Source organism: Rhinolophus sinicus, chromosome 8 (assembly GCF_057876585.1).
Source record: "Rhinolophus sinicus isolate RSI-liver-muscle chromosome 8, RSI-T2T, whole genome shotgun sequence".
In the NCBI taxonomy this organism is placed as follows: domain Eukaryota; kingdom Metazoa; phylum Chordata; class Mammalia; order Chiroptera; family Rhinolophidae; genus Rhinolophus; species Rhinolophus sinicus.
The window spans coordinates 25492501-25513539 of record NC_142508.1 but is presented as its reverse complement, the minus strand read 5'-3'; the positions used below and the strand labels follow the sequence as shown (position 1 = coordinate 25513539).

Here is a 21039-nt window from a genome sequence, read left to right as displayed (position 1 = left end):
ATTTAATGAGGTTTTTCAAGATTCAGTCCTTATCAGATCCTTTTGAAGTTTTCTTTTAATATTTTAAATCAGTTCTTTACTTTGGTTGAGTATGATTTATTTGTTGAATAATATTTATTTTGGTTGAATATGCTGAGCAATTCTTGGTCAGTGCCATCTTGTGTCACAAATAAATGCAAAATCCATGAGGACAGATAATGTGTTTTATTTAGTTTGCATTTCCAGTATTTAGCATAATATTGAGCCATCAGTAGGGGCTAAATAAATTACTGTTGAACTGAGCACACATTTATTTGGAATCTATTGGCAGACAGAATGGTGCCCTTGTGGAGACTGAGCTTCTGGGCAGTCTGTTGTTCTTTGGTGTTCTATACCATGGCTCTTGTTTTACCCAAGTACAAGTTATTTAAAAGAAACTCTTGACAGGCTACTTAAGAGACCCAATTTCATTTCCACTGAAAAAAGCATACTTACAAATGCAGTAATTTGAAATCTGTTCCTTGGGAAATCCTAGTCCACGTGTAGAATATGTAAGCACGTTGCTAGGTGCTTCATGGAATGAGTACCCAGATTGTAGTGAGCTCAGAAGAACCATGAAGTGTTTGATGATATAAGCTCATTGTGTTTGATTTCTTTAATCTGTGCTTGTTTGTTTTGGGGGATGGACAGTAAATATCACTAGTTTTCGCTGTGATTTTGTTTTCCAGGGACTTGCGTTGGCCCATTTCGTGTGGATTGCTCCTTTACAAGTGACGTTGCTGATGGGGCTGCTTTGGGAGCTGTTACAGGCCTCCGCCTTCTGTGGGCTCGCTTTCCTCATAGTCCTCGCCCTGCTTCAAGCTGGGTTAGGGAGAATGATGATGAAGTACAGGTAGCACTTGTTTTGCACAATTTGAAAGGGTTTTATGTTGGGTTTTCAAAAAGCCCACTCTGGTAAAACCAGTAAAATCAGTATGCACTGACCCGTGATCTACTTACTGGGTGTCACTAAAAAGGAATTATTTTAATGGGGCAAATATCCGTATCAGTACTTCCTGTTTTGTTTGTCAAGCTATAGAATTTCTTTATAAATGTGTTACGATTCAGTTCATGTTTATAGATCATAAGATTTAGGTACAATGGATAAAACATTTACGTGAGTGGGAGGGAATGCATACATTTTGGGTAGAGTTTATAGGCTTTTCCTACTCTGGTTCATGGATCTTCATATATCCAAGCCTTAGTTATTTTTTAATTACAGAATGAATCAGTGATACTATTCACTGCTTAGATAGAGCACTTCTAGACTTTGTCAGCCAGAGTATGATAGAAAGTGCACCGATTTTGGAGTCAAATAGCTGTTGACTTGAATCCCAGATTGCACACTTACTAGTTATTGTGATAAGTCATTTTACCCTGTTGAGTCTCTGGTTTTTCATCTTTGAATTAGAGCTCACCCCTCTCCTACGTGTCATAAGGATTAGGGATAATGTATGGAGTGCATCTAAATCAATGTCTAGCACACAGGCATTTACTAAGTGGTAGCTACTGTTTTTGTTACCATCTATTTAATAATCAAATTTTCATTTGTTTAATAAAAGAAATGTGGTTTTTCTGAAAAGCTTGAGCAGTTCTTAGTGGTTAATTTGACTCATGTTTACTAATTGATTGATTGATAGGTTGATTGATTTATTTATAGAGATCAGAGAGCTGGGAAGATCAATGAAAGACTTGTGATCACCTCAGAAATGATTGAAAATATCCAGTCTGTTAAGGCGTACTGCTGGGAGGAAGCAATGGAAAAAATGATTGAGAACCTAAGACAGTAAGTCATTGAGATAATTTCAGTATCGTTAGTCAGTTAACGTTTAATATTTTAAAAATGAGTCACAGTGGATGTCCAGCTCATATTTGAAGTTTCTGACAATCAAACAATTGTATTAAGTTATGTCAATATTCATACGTTAATGGCATAAAGTAATTTTCATAGTTGACCGTGTTTTATTTTACACTATAAGGGTATTTATACCTAATGAAAAAATCACTTATATATGTTTATAGCTGCTTATGGTAATATGCTTATTTGACTAAAATAATTATCATGATGCTGAAGGCTGATTGAAACCTTAAATAGAACTCCTGGATTGATACATATACAATTCTGAGTCAAATCAGTGATTCTCTATTATTATATTTTCCTTAATCGACATGTTATACCTCCTGAAAAATAAAAATAAAAAAACACAAATAACCCTCCTCTATTGGTTAAAATATGTTTGTTCTTCCTTAACTTAAGAATAATAACACAGGGTAATATCTATAAATTGGGTTTCTATAAACCCTCCACTTGAGAAGTGAGTTCAAGTAATGAAACCCCTGCCTGACATAGAGTCAAGACTTGGCACCTATCTCTAGTCTTATTTCACCTCAGATAACCTTTCTTTCACTGCTTTGTAAAGATGATAGCCAGCAAAAAAGTATAGCACAGACTGAGATATGATTACTAAGATAATTTGAGCAAAATATAAACTAGGGCATTTCTGTAGCTACGACACCATTTTTCTTTAGTCAAGTTCCATGTTCTACAAACTGCAATCAAAAAAAGTTTCTTGGAGACTCAGTGGGGACAGATATACTGTTAGAGGGCAAATCATTCAGGACGGATAACACATGAGAGTTTCACAGGGAAAAATATACTGAAGAGAAGAGTACCTTTTGGATGGTGTGCCTATGGGTTATCAGGAATTCAGGCTGCTGATTCCAGTAGACAGTGATGGTAACTGAGCTGCAGGTGTGTGATTGGAACAACAAAAGAAAGGCTGAAATGTTAAGTCCTTTGCCATGTAAATAGAAAGAGTATTTATTTCCCAAACATTATTGCTCACCTGCTTTTATTATGCCTTTCAATACAAATCCAGGAAAGGAATTATATTTTCTTTCCAGAAACATCCTTAAAGATCTTGGGGAATTGTTTAGTGGAGGTTGTTTTTCTCATTAGCAAGTGTTTTCTGTCATTCTTGTCCCCTTGGTCCGTCATATGGCTCTAAGTATAGGCATTGCCAGAGTGATGAGGAGATTATCAGAGGATCCAGTTTCCTCAGTCTCCAAGGTAAACTCCTTGTCAGGTTGTTATTCCGCCTGCTGACTTTTCTTGACTTTATTTTTTCTCTCTTCCTCAAAAAAAAGGAAATCCATTTGTCCTACTCTATTCCTGGTTGACCAATTCTGATAGCAAATGTTTGGTGGTAACTTGTATTATCCAATTCCTTAATCTGGCATGAAATGGTTGCCTGAAAAGGCTGGAAAGTGCTGCCATAAATATGGGAAAGCAAGAATTGCTTCTGCTCAAAAGAGCAAATATATTGTTCTTGAAGAGGTAGGGTGCACTTCAAAGGGCTTGTTACCTCGGCTGGGGCTGCGCAAATGGCTGTGCAAAGCTCCCTGATAACCTACTCTTTTATGGCTCTTTGGTCATAAAGTCATTTTCAATTTTTTTATAAGAAACTGGTAAAATATTTTTATGACTCATAAGGTGTTAGTGATTTTATTATGGAGAGTACTGCTTTCTTGGTGATTCTTATACGTGTTCTTGAATCCATTATTCTTTTCTTGGAGTGCCACACCTTCCATTTTCCTCAACCGTTTCTAATACATTTCAACAACAATTTTGACAAATTTATTAACATTTTTGTAAACAGTGTTTTCTAGCCTTTTCTTAACTTCAACATAGCCAATATTAGTCTTTTGCTGGAAGATTCAAAACACACCTAATAAGGTCTAAGTGCCAGGCCCTCTGCTATGCTGTCTTTTATCTTGGCAACACCTCCACAAGGAAGATGTTGGTTTCCCTTCTATGGATGTGGATTCTGTAGGATCAGAGGGAAGAGTAACTTGCTTAAGATGGCAGGGCTATAAGTGGCACAGCCAGTGAAACCCCAGAGAGATCCCCAAATCACAGTTAGTCCTCAGTGCCAAATCATTGATGTTAACTAAGAGATAGACTGTGAATCAATCTAGGTTGGGCACGTTGAACTCCACTTTCTTCATTAGAGTGCTCAAGATTACTTTTTTCAGATTTAATAAAAAAAGATTTCCTCTGAATTCTACCACTTGAGAATGAGAACTTTTCTGAGTTATACCCTTATATGGAAACAGCATCCGAATGTCAGGCCAAGCACAGCTGTTGCTCCCCACCACCAGGACCCCCCCCCCCCCATTTGTCTGTGTCACTGCTGCTCTTCCCCTTTCAAGAGCTGAACAGGAGGGTCAGTTTTTATGGCCCTGGAAGAATGGAATGGAGGTAGAAGGCAGCATTGTCCTCTGCTCTCACCAACCTCTGCACTCCCTGTTTTCTGCCTATTGGAGCATTTAAACCTCTTCTGTATTTGTTTAAAAAACTAGTTCACATTTGCAGTTCAGACTGGAAGATTGGAAGTGTAAGACAATTGCAAATTATTATACTAAAACGAGAGAGACACAGAGGATGCAGTATCTATGCTCATATTTTTTCAAGAACCACCTGCAACAGAATACTTGGGTATTTTTGTTGTTTTTGGAAGCCTGCTGCAGACTCACTCAATCAGTATCTCTGAAAGCTGGGCCTGAGATTCTGCATTTTAACAAGTTTTTCAGGTGATTTTTACTTATGCTGAGGTTTGAGAACCACTCCTCTGTGGCTCATTTGTTATTTTCCGTGTTCCCCAAAGCCAAACTAGGGTGTTAAGAAGCCATTAGGGAATCACAGAATTGTCTTTCCCTTTATAAATCTTGCAACTTTGTCCTCATTTCACACTTAATCACTTAAAACACCAACCAGCAAACAAAACATTATCAGTCTCACTAATCTTATTAATTAATAATGAAGTGATCAATGCCTAAAAATAATGTAATAATAATTGAGCTTATTAATTATAGTTTAAAAATAATATTTACAGGTATTATGTGCAAGACACTGGTACATTGATTATTATTCTTCTTTCAGATAAGGGAACTGAGGCCCAGTGAGGTTAAATAACTTGCCCAAGATCACAAAGCCTTGAGAGCCTGTGTTCAGATTTTACATTGCAAGATGCCCCTTATTTGAAAAATAACTAAGCATCCAAAATCTTATTCTTATTTTTTATAGAACAGAACTGAAACTGACCCGGAAGGCAGCCTATGTGAGATACTTCAACAGCTCAGCGTTCTTCTTCTCAGGGTTCTTTGTGGTGTTTTTATCTGTGCTTCCCTATGCACTGATCAAAGGAATCATCCTCCGAAAAATATTCACAACCATCTCGTTCTGCATCGTTATGCGCATGGCAGTCACTCGGCAATTTCCCTGGGCTGTACAAACGTGGTATGACTCTCTTGGAGCAATAAATAAAATACAGGTAATGTACCCTAAGGGGGCATCATCCACAATAATTTTAGAACAGTTTAGAATTTTTCTAGTGGACAAACTGGCTAGAAATTACATCTTGGTCTTGGGCCTATTTGATGCACAGGATTTCCTCTCTTGATGTCTATATGTAGTCTAACAAGCCCTTGTAATGAAAGTGAGTGAAATAAAATGAAGACCTGTGAGCTGCTCTTAAGAAGTTGCAGAAAATGTTGTTTCTGTATTCTGATAATTTTATTCAAGTAATCAATCCATAGATCAGTTTTAGTGAACTTGGCAAATGTGTACAAAGATGATGACAGACTCACCGGGAAGTTCAGAAACTTTCCCCCACCACTGAGAAGGTTCACCTTGTTTTCCGAGTGGTTCCCTGGCCAGTATGATGAATGAGAATGGCATTTTATGCCACGTTAATTATCTACAGTGCTGATGTAGCTGGTAGCTTGAAGAAAAGTTCTAAAGTCCTCAGGTGATGAGACTCAATTTATGCAAAGCTAATTGAATCACTACTGTGAACTTGTGTGCTTATAATTTTTATAATTTATATGCAGATTGTGGGGACAGAGCCCCAGAGAGCAGTTTCCAGGCTCTCGGGCTCACACAGAAAGGTGCTGGCTCAGGTAGTAGATGGTCGTCAGTTGTGACTAGTTGGCCATTGGCTGTTTCCAGTTAGCCATTGGCCACTGATATAACTGCCGTGGCTAAGCTAGCAAAGGGTGGTGTAGTGGCGTGGTGGAGTGTGGATTGCAGATTGCAGAGACGTGGATTGCAGCTAGCAAGTGAGGTTGGTTGGCAGAGACAAGTGGATGGCAGGTTGCGGATCATGTGGCTCCTGCTTCCTGTGTCTCCAACCCACCCGCCAGCGAGAATATAGTGGTATGACTCCCCTAGCTATGGCTCCATGGGTGTTCCTTTTTGGCCTCACCATGACACCCTGCATGCTTAGGTGGGGAGCGGGACTAGAGACCTCACATTATACCCCGCATGACACAGATCAAAATGTTTTATTACACTTTTTTGATAACATTTAAATATTTGACCCTGCAAATAAATCACTGTGACATAAATAAAAATGATGGTGAAGGGTGAGTCACTTTTAAGTGGTTCTGCCATTGTTTAATCTAGGCCGGAGTTTGCAAATGGTGGCCCAGGGATCTAATTTTGACCCCTAGACTTCTTTTATTTGACCTTCACATTTAAAGAACATTTGAATTAGTTGCCAGCATTTACAAATTGACAGATGTCACATGTGCAACAAATTATGTTTTCAATCCCATTTGAAGGGTTGGAATATATAGTAAACTGGGTCTTCTTCCCTCTCAAGCTGTGGCAGCCCCCCCCATCAGACAGCCTGCCCCCTTCATTCATCACAGTCTCTACTCAGCCACCTTCCTTAATTTCATCATCTGAAAGTGTGTGAGTTTGAGATCCCCAATTTAGACAAATAGGTGTGTGTAGCTCAGAACCATAGCAGGTCTCGTACTAATCTTATTTCTTCTGTTAACCCATCACAGTTCTGTGTATTTGGGGGTGAGAAAAAGAGAGAGAGAGAAAGAGAGAGAGAAAGAAAGAGAGAGAGAGAGAGAGAGAGAGAGAGAGAGAGAGAGCATACAGACCCAAAATGAGAGCGTCACAGAGACAAAGAGAAACACTGAACAGGAACACAGAGACAGAGAAACACATCTTGAAAACAAAATTGGGAGAAAAAGAGAGAAAGCAAAATAGAGATGGCAAGAGAGAGAAGAGCAGAAAAGGAAAAGGCGGGAAATGAGGCAAGGATCAGTCTATTTTCATTACTTTCTATAGTGAAGACTTCAGGACACATGAAATTAATTCTTCTTTATGCTCTCACCTTCCCGCAGAACACTGTGAATCAGAGTTTCGAATAGGACCCTACTTTTAGAAACAAGGTTTGATGCCTTAAAATCAGTTATATCAGATCTTCATGACTTCACTTAACTCAGAGAAGTGATGCTAATGATGCCTCTAATAAGGGGGGTGCTGTAAAGAAGACGTTAGTTTTCTCTCTGTCCTAATTGTGAACTGAGGCACATTGGTGGGTAATTCAAAGGTGCTTTATACAATCATCAGTAAGGTTAGCATGGAATAGTACAAGGAAGAATCAGTGGTACGTTGAAAATCTGACATGTAAAAACAGTTTTGTATAATATCACATGTTTGAAGAGTACATTTTAAATACGATGAATCCTGGTGCTTGGCAAATTAATTTTAGAAGCTTATAAAATTACTTTATTAAGAAATAATTTCTAACATAATTCTTAAAATCGAAATGCAAGATACAGCATTATTAGAGTTTAAAATAGGTGCAGTGATACATTAATGCTATTCTCATTCTACAACATGTTTTTGCTCTTTTTATGAACAGGAATTCTTACAAAAGCAAGAGCATAAGACGTTGGAATATAACTTAACAACCACAGAGGTAGTGATGGAGAATGTAACAGCCTTCTGGGAGGAGGTCAGAATTATTTTTTAATTATTTGCTCTAAATACTTAGGAATTTTCTTTGTGAATCTGGTTGTACTAATGGACAACAAAGTTAGAATGATGTTAGAACTGATAGAACTGGAAGGTGACCGACTCCACGTATAGGTAAAGAAGTGGAGGCCCAGCAGTATTAAAGACAGTATAGAAGCCTCTTCACTTTTTGTCTAAGTCATATAACTTGTTTCACATAACAGATTAGGAAGTAGTACAAACCTCGTGGTTTGGGATCCATTTAGATCTGTGTTTGAATCCTGGGTCTGCCGTTTACTCTCTGTGTAATCTAGATCAAGCTATTGAACTTTGTGCAGCCTCTGGTACTCCATCTGTAAAATGGGAATATTACTATTTACGTTGCAAATTTGTTGTGAGATTGACTGAGATAATTTATGTGAAGTGTTCAACAGAGTACCATGCACAAAATAGTTCCTCAATAAACTCTACCTTCTCTGATCTCAAGTTCCAGTCCAGTGTGCTTTATATATACTAGTCAACATAAAGATGTATGAGAGGTCTACCAGTGTGTGGTTTTCTATGATTTTTACTTATTTTCATTCACTAGTTAAAAATTATCGTATTTCTCAGTCAGAAAATATATTATCAATGACTTTAGCCTCTAAGGAAACAATATTTGATTATTGAGAACACCTGTTGAGTTCCTGTTTCCTTATCACTTATATCTGTTGAGTAAAGGTAGTTATGAAACCAGTGTCCTATTTCTACATATTGCACAATATCTTAAATTGGTTTTATTTATATTAAGTAACTTGATCACCAGGGCTTCACTTTACTTCATTTTTTTAAGATACAGGTAAGAGAATAATTCTTTGTCTGCCTAGGAAAATTGTTTGTGGCAAAGTGTGTGCATCAGATTGATTTTCACTTCTTTGCTTTTAGGAATTTCAATTGCCTTTCCAGGCACGAAGGCAGAATATGTTTGACGTTTTCACTCCTATTTTCAGACAACTGTGTTCCTGCTCTGATCCCAAAGTCCTCCATTTCCCTCTCCCCCCATCTAATATTATAAGCAGCGTGCTGGAGCCCTTACGTGCCAGGCACTAGGGGAAGCACTTTGTATGTGCTGTCTCAATTCTCATGACATTATGACTTACATAATATTAATGTTTCCATTTCACTGATAGAGAAACGGAGGCTTAGAAAGCTTAAGGGACCTGGCTCAGCTCACACAACTGGCAAGGGCTGAAGCCTGATTTGGGACCCAAATGTCACATCTACAACCCTTTCCCTCCTGTCTAGCTGCATCCTCACCCTCCAGGCTTTGACTGTCACCTGTCAAACTCCGGGCACTCCCTGATGACACTCAGGATGGTGGTGCTTGTTAACCCTCTGCCGTTGTGTCTGAGGCTTCAGCATTCACATGAGCAGCCCTTCCAATGCCATCCTTAGAACTTGCACCTCACGGGACTTCCTCAGAAGTTTCCTCTTAGTCACATCCTGAGCTTTGTGGGCACCCAGGCGTGCTCTACTTTGGTGATTATGTCACACTGAAACCTCTTTCTCAGCCCAGAATTTCTTAACTTTCCAGCTTAGTCTCTTAATCCCATCTTTACTGCTGCTCAATTTCATCAAGATTTCTGATCTCTTTAATTCTACCATTTGGACCCCTCTGGGTTTAACCTCCTCTTATTCCAAGACCAATCATTTCAGTTCTTCTCCCAGCAGCATTCTCATCTCCATTTTCCTTGTGCTAAATCCTTTTCTAAAAGCATTCACTTTATCAGCTTTGGCTATAATTATAATTTTCAAATATTTTGGATTATGTGCTCTAGAAATATGGGCCATAATTATGTGCTGTAATGTATGGATCATGGACTATATAATTATGTGCTGTAATGTATGGATCATGGACTATATAATTATGTGCTATAATGTATGGATTATGGGCTATGTGCTTTTCAAATTAATTGTACATAAAATAAATAGCTATTGAAAATATCTGAAAAACCTACTTTTTTTTTTTTTTTTTTTTTTTTTTTACAGGGGGTTGGGGAGTTATTTGAGAATGCAAAGCAAAACAATAACAATGGAAACATTTCCAGTGGTGATAACCGCCTCTTCTTCAGTAATTTCGCAATTCTTAGTACTCCTGTGCTGAAAGGTATCAATTTCAAGGTAGAAAGAGGACAGTTGTTGGCTGTTGCTGGATCTACTGGAGCAGGCAAGGTAGTCTCTTTTATTCCTCATCATTATGATCTTAATTTGGCATGCATTTCTCCTTTCTTTTTCAAGTATGTTTGTAGTGTGAAAAGGTATTTTGGAGAAATTCTTACATTGGTATTAGGAGAATGATTAGATATAGTGTTTCTTATAATATAAATTATTCCACTGATAATGTCCTCTAGCCTTTTATTTCTTCACACTATTTCCAGTGAATCTTTCTACATCTTTAAGTTTTGCACAGCACTCAACATACTGTCTTGCACATTCAATCATTTTATTCAATCATTTTGTCATTCTATCATTTTGTTGAATCAATGAACTGTCCATTTTTAACAGTCTGTGGCATAGGCATTTTTTATCAGAACTGTTCCAGGAAAATCATGGCTTAGATTTTACCTCAGTCACCACATAAGCAAAGGTCCCCATTTTGTTGACATTAGAATTTTGGAGAGTGGACTAGGATTTGCTGATGATTTATTGTGAGGAAAAATTTTGAGTGGGGTAGTTTTTTGAAGGAAATACATAGGAATGTTAATTTATTCTGTGCTGGTCAGTCACCCTGCCCTCCCCTCCCACCCTAACTTATTATAAACTAGGAATATTAGGAGATACATCTGACAAAAATTAACAGATTAGAGAGCAAAAACAGCCAACAGTTCAAACCTCATTGTCAGGAAAAGAGAAGACTTTATAGTGATCTTAAGGATATGAGCTATCATTCAGATAATGAGAAAACACTTGTTCTCTTTGGGGAATGAATTTAAAGGGCGTGAAGGAATTAAATCAGAGCTACAAATTTATTTAATTGAACATCTTTGGGAAATTGGTGGTTTTTTGTTTTGTTTTTGTTCTTTGTTGTAATCTACATTGGGTCTTCCATTTATGAAATGTCCTCCACTTATTTTAATTAAGCAATATTGGTATAAGAGGCGGCACCACTGGATACCTTGGACCAAAGGCTGACTTGCAGCATCTACCCCAGTGTGTGGAGATTTTCAGTTCTTCTGTCATCCCTACCACAACTGAAGCAGTTCTGTGGCCTTCCAGGCAACTCCTTTCACCACACAGTCTCTGTCACCCACCCTCACAGAACTTAATTGTTAGACCTCATATATGCATATGAATAAATATATAATTTATATATTTATATATCTATCACAATTTTGGTATTTTGAGAGAGATGAACTTAAATGAAAACATCAATGACTATTATATATATATATATATATATATATATATATATGTAAAAATATTGATACTTTGTAGACTATTTTATTTTAGAAGTCAGCAAAAGCAGGAGCTAATACCTTATTCTACACATCTAGTGCTCAGTTAGTATAAGATCAAGCTAAAATTTAGTACCACTTAGGAAAATCTTAACTGAAAATCTTGGCAGAGGGTGGAACAAAGTCTTAAAGTGGGACTGTGCCAGTTTGGTTCAAAGAACAACAAGGACTTCAGTGAAGTTGGCCCAGAGTGAGCCAGGGAGGGTAGAGCTGTCAGAGAAATAAAGGAGGACCAGATCATTATCTGGGGCCTTGTAAAAGTGCCCTCAGGGCCTTACAAAGGTTCTTGTAAAGAGTTTGGCTTTTATTCTGAGGAGGTGAGAAGCCATTGGAGGGCTTTGAGCAGAGAAGTAACAAGATCTGGCTTCCATTTTGACAGGGCTCCTGTGAGAATAAATTGTGGGATACACGTGCAGAGCAGGGATCTGAGTCCAAAGGGCTTTGTGCTGATCCAGGCAAGAGATGGTGTTGGCTTAATCCTGGGAGTAATGGAAGTAGGAGGCAGATGCAGGTCATGTTTTCAAGGAAGACACAACAGAACTAGATAGGTTGAACGTGGCACATAAGAAAAATGGAAGAGTCAAGGATGAGCCCAAGGTTTTTGGACTGAGTAACTAGAAGGATGAGGGTCCCATTTACTGAGAATATTATGGGACAAACGGGTTTTGGCTGGAGATGGATTTTGGAATGTTAAGTTTAAAATGCCTATTTGACATCCAAGTAGAGATGTTATTTGGATATGTAAGTCTGGTTTCTAGCAGTGTAAAGACATGGGGCTAAATGAGAGTCCAAAGGAGAGACTGTTGATAAGCGAAAGGGGCCAAGGTATAAGCCCAAGGGCATTCCAACTTTTAGAGGTTGGAGTGGTGTTTCTGTGGTTATATTTATCATAATTACTTTATGTTACATCTTTGTTCTTCTGTTTCTTTACTTTACCAGCAGTGTACCCAGAATAGGAAGTGCTTAATAATTTTTGAATAGAATGAATTAATATAGAATCTTTTAAAATCAGAATAGATACCTCTACTTAGGATACCAGTTGGAGGCAAGTGCATCCTGACAGTGATTTGATCAAATGATTTAACTTAATAAAAACGGTTTTATTTCTAGACTTCACTTCTGATGATGATTATGGGAGAACTGGAGCCTTCAGAGGGCAAAATCAAGCACAGTGGGAGAATTTCCTTCTGCTCTCAGTTTTCATGGATTATGCCTGGCACCATTAAAGAAAACATCATCTTTGGTGTTTCCTATGATGAGTATAGATATAGGAGTGTCATCAAAGCATGCCAACTAGAAGAGGTAAGTAATTATATGAAAACTTTATGGTTATGCAGATTAGACCTTCAAACTACTCACATTATATATTTAGCTCCCTATTTAATCAGTCAGTCTACATATATTAATCAGTGTTCCATTATGGATAAACTACTGTGAGTAAATCAATTAAGAAAATATATGACCCCTGCTTTAAGAAACTTGCAGAAACATAAAGAAGGTATAATTTATTTTCAAAGTGATGGACTTGTTTAGTTAGAATAAAAACTCCATGAGATGGTAAGAATTTTGTTCACTCATTAGTGAAACAAATGTCCTCACATGACCTTTATATGGCATACATTTTTTAAAAGATACTTCAAAATTACATAAGAGGATTTTGATAATCTTACTCATACCATAGCCTAATGGAACAAGCATTGATCTGCCAGTAGAGAATCAAAGATAAAACTGTGATTATATCTTATCCTTTGGCCTGGAACATATAACTATATAACTTTTAGTGACTGTAATTGTCTGGAACAGAGACAAAATTGGAGATGATGTTGTTCACTCATTTCATAACAATATTGGGGTATCGGCTATTTATCTGGAAATACATAAAGTATTTCCAGTGAAGCCAGTATGTGGATCTTGTGCTATTTGATACATAAAGTATATGATGGGGTGTTTAATAATTATTGATATAAATATAAGGCAGGGAATATATCATGAGGTTTATCAGCAGTATTGCCAACATAGTAATCTTGATTCAAAATCACTATTTTTGATAGATGACATTTGATATTAGTGGATTCTTTTCAATCACATTTAATGAGAAACATTACAGTGGGAATAAAATGAAACTTAAAATACAGTATGTGGAAAATAGAAAATGGCTACTTGTTCAATAGATAAAAACTACAATTTTTACGAAAGAGGGCTAATGCTTGTATAAATGGCTCTCTATGTATATCTTAACTCACTCAATGGTAGTTTTCCAAAGTTCCATTCTCTTATTTTCCATATACCCTGAAATCCTAATGAAAATAAAAGCTATCCTGAAAAAATATTGGATTTACCTTGAAGAAGATAATCTTCATTCCTCAAAAGCCCTTCTTCCAGGAATAGTATTTCACAATCTGGAGGTTGGAACACTGAGTAGATTTGTAATAAAAAAAAATCTGAGTGTTTCTAGAGAACACTGATATTTGTCTAGGAGGTGCTAGGATGTAGGTGTGATAGTGCCTTGCAAGATAAATCATGGGCTTTCTTTATGTATTAGCGGAAAGATGTCGGAAGGTTTCTAGTAGTCTTATTTTTGCTTTGAATATACCATTTCCCATAGAAATAATACTATAAATGGTGGTTTGATTCCCCCACGTAAATCTATAAAAGTATATTTAACCCAAATGTGACATAGTTGTGTTACTAATAATAAATTCAGAGCTAGAGGTCCCTCATCATGGAACGAGCATTTTACTAACTTCTGAGTGGTGTGCTAGGGTCTGGGAATGCCAAATTGAGTAAGACATGATCCATTTTCTAAAGGGTTCATGGTATAGTGAACTGTGTTTTAATGAATTATTGTATGGTATGTGAATTATATCTCGATAAAGCTGTTAAAATAATGAAGGAAAGGTGATAAGAGGAACATATTATTCCTTTGTTTTTCTGATTCCATGGCCAGCCTTAAAATTATTTCTAAAGTGTATAATTCAGAGTGTTTAAGTTTATTCACAGGATTGTACAACATTACCACATCAGCTCCTTTAAAAGAAACCCCCTTAGCCATCAATTTTTATTCCCTCATTCCTAAGTCACTCACCCAGCCTTAAGCAATCTACTGTCTCTAAAAATTTTCCTATTCTGGATATTTCACGTAAGTGTAATCATAGAATACATGGTCTTTTGTGCCTAAATAATCTTTTAAACAAGAAAAAGGCAAGGAGTCTTCATTTTGAAAACATTTATTTAGACTTGCTGTATTTTATGAAAATATGAATAAGATTCATATACTTCAGAGGTTCATGGAGCAGTAGGAGGTAGAAACTTATCAATACAGAATGTAATAGTGCTCTAAAAGGAAAAGAAAGAGGCATTTCTATAAGAGTAAGAGTTGGAAGCATGAGAATCAACAGGGTCTGTCTAATATAAGGAATCATTTCCAGAGGAGGTGAAACACTAATGTCCTCTGATGGAATGATTCACTATGGAATTCCACTAGTGACAAGAGTGAAACTTATGGCCTTGTAGGAATTGTTTGATTAAGAATATTGGACCTGCCAATAAAGTAGAAAGTTAGGTTGATGTGAAGAAGTGGGAGATTGATGAGTAAATAATCATTGGATTGTTCAGAAAAAAGTAAATGAGATAAATGTAAGGCGCCTAATACAGCAACTGGTACAAATTAGCTGTTCAGTAACTGTTAGCTTGTTTCTACTTCTTTTTGGGGTAATTCCACTAGAGAGCATGATGTAAGAGAAATGTGCCTGAGAGTCAGATCTTGTCACTGAGTGGCTACTATGGAAACAAGGTGGAGGTTGGTGTAAGTAAGAAGGAGAACTGTGAAGCCAAAAAATCATGAAAAATCATCGTTATTAATGTTGATGGTGACAAAGAAGTTATAAAAGAAAACTATAAAAGTGGTCATCTATGAATATGGTAGCTGGTCTTCATGACCCAGTCAACAAAAGTTGGAGTATTCTGTGGAAGAAAACAGGTGGCATAAGACCCTGAGTATTTGACGTATAGGCAGATTGGGTCCATGCTCCAGAAATGGCAGTGGGGTTGGGAGGTGAATCCAGTTCCTATGTCCATCCCTTTCAGACCCCCAAACATTACTTAAATGACTACCATATGCTGGACACTGTTCACTGTGGTGAGAGCAAGGTGGGTGCAAAATGAAAACTTTATTATCCCTTCACTCAAAGAACTTATAGGCTGGTTGGGGTAAAACATACATAAAGAGACTATTTTAATATAATATAGCAAGTGTTGGGACAGAGGTGCTCTGAGGGCATCATGGAAGTTGAGATGAGGGCTTTTAGCTATCCTAGAGACTTCAGGGAGCCCTTCTCTAAAAATGGACATCTTGGAGGATGAATAAAAATGAAAGAGGTGTTCTGGACAGAGGAAAATGGATGAGTGGAAAATGAAACCACTCGGTTAGCACACAGAACCACAGCATCTTGAGAGAACCAGAGTGTAACTAGGGGATAGTGAGTAGGGAGGAATGAAGGTGGAGGGCCATGTCTTGGGAGCCTTTGTATACCAGTCTTAGGGATTTAGTCTTGGAGAGTTTTAATCAGGGAAATGATGCAATCAGCTTTGCATTTTATTTTATTATTTTTTATTTATTTTTATTGGGGAATATTGGGGAACAGTGTGTTTCTCCAGGGCCCATCTGCTCCAAGTCGTTGTCCTTCAATCTAGTTGTGGAGGGTGCAGCTCAGCTCCAAGTCCAGTCACTGTTTTCAATCTTTAGTTGCAGGGGGCGCAGCCCACCATCCCATGTGGGAATCAAACAGCAACCTTGTTGTTGAGAGTTCTTGCTCTAACCGACTGAGCCATCCAGCCACCTCTCTGGCAGCTCAGCGGCTGCTCATTGTCTTCAATCTAGTTGTGGAGGGCGCAGGTCACTGGCCCATGTGGGAATCGAATAGCAACCCTTTTGTTCAGAGCTCATGCTCTAACTGACTGAACCATCCAGCCGCCCCAGCTTTGCATTTTAGATATATCAGTTTGGTTATGATATGAGAATCAGAATTAAGGTAGACACGATTTGAAACTTTGTGGGATCACAGAAAGAACATAGATTTTGAAATCTGACAGAACTGGGTTACTAAAGAAAGTACTTAACCTTGATGAATACTGAGTTTTATCCTCTGCAAAATGGGGAGAATATTACCTACTTTGTTAGGGTTTTCTGTATATTTCTGTCACATAGAAAGTACTTAATAAATACAACAGCTGTCGTCATCATCATCACATTATTATTATTATTGCTGTTATTAGCAATAGTAGTAGTAGTAGCACTATTTTGCTGCTCTACTAAAAGGATGGAGAGTTTTCTAAATAGGAAGTATTTTAGTCACCCAGATAATGGTCATGATGGACAAGAAGAGACAAAAATTAAGCTGAGGAATTCTGAGACTATAAGGAATGTCATATATATGTACTTAATATTTACATTTATAAGGCAGGGCATCAGGAAAAATGGGCCTTCAGGGAAGAGTGAGTTTTTTTCCTCAAGAAATTAGAAGAGAAGAGAAATTGATTTAGAAATGAGGACTCCTTGTACAGCAGGAATTGGAGGTGCTATGGCTTTAGGAAGGGAGGACGTAGAGGTGAATTACATAGAACTGTGATGTCCCATTGAGGCAGATGGAGCAGAGGTCTCACTAACGAAGTGCTAGTGGAGGACGCCCTTAGGAGGGTTTTAGGAAAAATTGTTAATAACGGTGACCTCCATTTCGCTTTTTAATATATAATTCACTCTTCCTCTTTGCCTTAAACTATCAAATAAAACAATTAGCTTTTCACTTCCAACAATCCATGAATCCCTGCTCTTTTCTGTCCTGCTGACTTTTGCAACTGATTTAGGCCTTCCTCCTCATCTGCTGATAAGTGAAGACATCCAGCACCTTCCAAATTCCTTGTGCTTTACATGTATATGCTGTTCTCTTTGCTGAACGTTTCCTATATGTTGTTATCTATTAAATTACATGGCACATTCCTTGAGAAGAGCAATTCTAAAAAACATTATTTTGGTACATTCCATCTAGCACACTGATATGCAAAACGGTAAATTCTTTTTGGATGACTGTTTCAGAAATATTTTGAAGCAGGCATGTCAGCTGCAGGAATTTTGCTCTGAAGACATTTTCTCTGAGCCGTGCAGTCTAAGAGTTTGAGGAGACAATTACATGACACACATTACTGTTGGAGTGATCCGAGTAATTACATGTGCCCGACCACGTTAACAGTCAAAACTTGCTCCTATTTTCAGTGACTTTAGAGTTTCCAATGTTTGTTTTTTTTTTTTTTGGGGGGGGGCTTGTTGTTAAACAAGTGTTCACACATTTGAAAAAGGCCAGTGAGAACCTTGTAAAATGAAAGCTTTAATTTTTGTGTGTGGAGGAGTTCTGAGCATAAGGACATGAAATACATGCGGAATTCTTGACAGTGAAGCCGCTGGAGCCAGGAAAGAATCCCTCATATTCTTTCTGTGGCCCCTGCTATCAAATACTAGCATTCATGATTCAATTGCGTTTTCGTTTTGACTGCCAAAGTTGCTCTGTTTCTTCACGTGCTACATCTAGATGTGGAACTGGAGATGAGAATGCATTATTTTCTTCCACATTTTTGTGTGTTCGTCCAGCTGTCATATCTACAGTATCTGTGTATGTAGTGATGCTTGGCGTCATAGGAGGAGGCAGGTAGGTGTAAATTTGCTTGGCTAGGAGAAAGCACGCACAACATAGTTTACATAGTTTTCTGATTTCAGTTTGTTGAAAACTATTCACTCAGTGGGGCAGCTTAAAGACTTTATCACAGGGAAGGGCATGGAGAGTTTTGTGCTGATAGAATAACTGGTAATGTGCAGACACAAGTGAGCAAATCATGTTCAGATTCTTCACCTCAGTCCTCTTGTAGGAATATTTTCATGTCTTGCTTATATATCCTACTTTCAACCATCTAGATTATAGTAGAATAGATTTCTAGGCGAATTGGTAATTATTTTTTAAATATATTTTTTATTCCTGTGCCCATTAACTTATCCTCCCATTTTTTTCTTTGCATACACCCAAATTACCCTTAGAGTCCTCCTAAATATTTGTAATTTCTGTAACTAGCACAGAGACTTTGCTAGCTTAAAAAGAGAAATCAATATAATTGGGCCCCGTTCATTGACTTCCGTATCTCTTAAGGAGATTATAATCATATTTCGTTATTGAAAGAGTGACAGATTTCACTGTTCTCTTGCCTTTTTTATCCCCAGAATACCACCTCTTTGGCACTTTAACAATACTGTATCCTAGCACACAGGCTCCCCACAGCTGACAGCAAGAGGATTCTAGGCAGGCCAGTGTTTGGGGAACCAGTAACTGTACTGTCTTTATTCAGTGACTCACTCTCTTGTAAAGTACCTGGGTTTGGAGAAGTAATTGGCTTTTATAATAGTGCATTGTGGAAGGTGGGGTGGGGGGTGTGAGAGAGGTCAGGAGCTTAGGATGTGTAATTGGTTTCCACAAAGTGGTTGAGATCCTTTTGTAACCACAAAATAGTTACATTAAGTAAGTGTGTCATGACTGCTGTTATATATGCATTGTAGCAAAACTATTTACTGTGTAAGTTGAAAAATTGAGATCTCTTTGTGTTGCCTATTTCACCATTGCTTTCATATTTAAGTCACTAGAAAAAAAATGGGAGGGAAGTTGGCAAGAAGTTACTAAAAGAAAAAAGAAAAATTTGGGAGGGAAATTGGCAAGAAGTATGAAAATCTTGGGAGGGAAGTAAGCAAAGAAATGAGTTAACGACTGTTCTGGAAAATAAATTCCATCATGCAGATACCATAAGACTAATTAATTTAAATTTGACCTCTGGATTTCCAGATCTGGCCAGAACTAACCTGCACTGAACAGAGGCTTAACCTTTGGATGGCCAATCCACCACTGTAGGAGAATTCAGGAATGTATAGTTGGGAGATCTGTAAATAAAAAGGTGCTATAAGAATTAACATTTGCATTCACTAGTAACCAAGACATGGACATCTAAAACAGATATTTGAAATACATTGAAGTATGTCCCCTACACCAGAATGAACCACACTAAGTGACTGTACCTTTAACCACCTGTAATTTTCTATTGATAGGTAATTAAACAACTTTGAAATCACTGCCATTTGTTTACTGTAATATAAAGCAAGCACCTTTGTTTTATAAAACTATTGAACCAGAATCAAACATAGCATTTCCTGAACAAAACTGTTATTTCACTTTATTTGAGCCCTGGAACTTAAAAATAAATAATAGCTAACATCTATTGAGAGAACACATGTCATCTCTGTGTACTGAGTACTTTGTGGACATTGGTATGTTGAATTCTCACTTTCTGGTTCTCTACTGACAACTTTGCCTAGAGTTTGCTGTCAAAGTGAAAATGTACTGAATTCTAAAATTATGAACTAAGTTGTAGGAATTAAGATTACAGTTCTGGAACTGATTATCAGTTTAACAAGTGAGAGTTCTTGCATTTCTAAAACCAAAATGGCCCTATGACTGTCCAGCTTAGTTTTGGGCAAATCAAAGAACAGTAATTTAATTGGAATGGTCAAGGACTCAGCTATCTCATGAACAAATAATGAAACTAAGATATTTAAGCTAGGCCTTCATATTAAAAAAAGCAAAATCATTAGGTTTTCCAAAGGTGAAATCCATGCTGTATCATTACATACGTGCCTGATGTTTCATTCATCTTGAAGAACTGGGATTCTGGACCCAGCACTCTGGGAAGTTTCCATTTTGTAATGATGGCTAATTTAACTAGATCAAGAGAAGACCTTACACTTATATTTTAATAGAACCTTAATCCTTTAATAGAACCTTAGAACTTAGGAATGTTCATAGAGACCTTCGTAGGAAGGGAAAGTTGGTTTTGCTCAAAATACTGAGCATAAGAGTTCTCTAGACAAAAGAACCCTTGAAATGGCAATTGTATTATTATTAATACACCGCAGAACCAAGTCTACAATACCTAAGTTTTATTCAGAAGGCTTAGTTACCCTTGATTCAAATTTCATAAATTTAAAAATTGATTTCAACAGCTATTTGTTGAGTTTGTGTTATGGACACAGCACTACGTGAGACAATGTGTGTGCTGTCTGCGAGCATAACAAGGGTCTTTGGTCTGCAATAAATTTTTGACTTACAGATACTTTTGGGTAAAAGGTATATGAATATGTTCATTTAATAAATATTTGTGAGTGCAAACATAGAACTAGGGAATGTGCCAAACTTTGGGAATTATTGATAAACAAGACAAAATCCCTGTCTTCAAGGAACTTTCATTATAGTGGAGAACAAGTAAATACCAGTGCAGTTTGGTAAGTTCTATGATTTTGGTTAATATGAGAAGTGGCACTTAATTGGTCTTAGAAGGTCAGGCAAGGTATCCCTGGAGGAAGTGACATCTAAGGGGAGAGATGATGGATAAGTAGGAGTCATGTGAGTGAAGAACAGGGAGAACATTCCAGAAAGAGAACAGAATGTACAAGGTCTGGAGCCAAGAAAGGACATTACATATTCGAGGAGCTACATTCAGTTCCATGTGGCTAGGGTGGAGAATGAAATGAGCCTGGAGTCAAGAGAGAGCATTGTGCTTTGGGGGGAGCTCGAAAGCAATGCAGCAAGTCTGGGGTCTGAAGGAAGGGGATCTGGTGAGAGCTGA

At 37.5% G+C, this 21039-nt stretch overlaps 1 protein-coding gene across 4 annotated transcripts in view; it reads left to right on the top strand.

Moving 5' to 3' along the window:
• CFTR (CF transmembrane conductance regulator) overlaps positions 1 to 21039 on the top strand; it is a 169357-nt gene that overhangs the window by 48640 nt on the left and 99678 nt on the right. For all 4 annotated transcript variants that reach the window (XM_088799959.1, XM_019743194.3, XM_088799960.1 and 1 more), the window contains exons 6-11: positions 708 to 871; positions 1679 to 1804; positions 5105 to 5351; positions 7746 to 7838; positions 9866 to 10048; positions 12442 to 12633. In XM_088799959.1, coding sequence (XP_088656085.1) covers positions 708 to 871; positions 1679 to 1804; positions 5105 to 5351; positions 7746 to 7838; positions 9866 to 10048; positions 12442 to 12633 — 1005 coding nt within the window. The remainder of the gene's footprint in view (positions 1 to 707; positions 872 to 1678; positions 1805 to 5104; positions 5352 to 7745; positions 7839 to 9865; positions 10049 to 12441; positions 12634 to 21039) is intronic.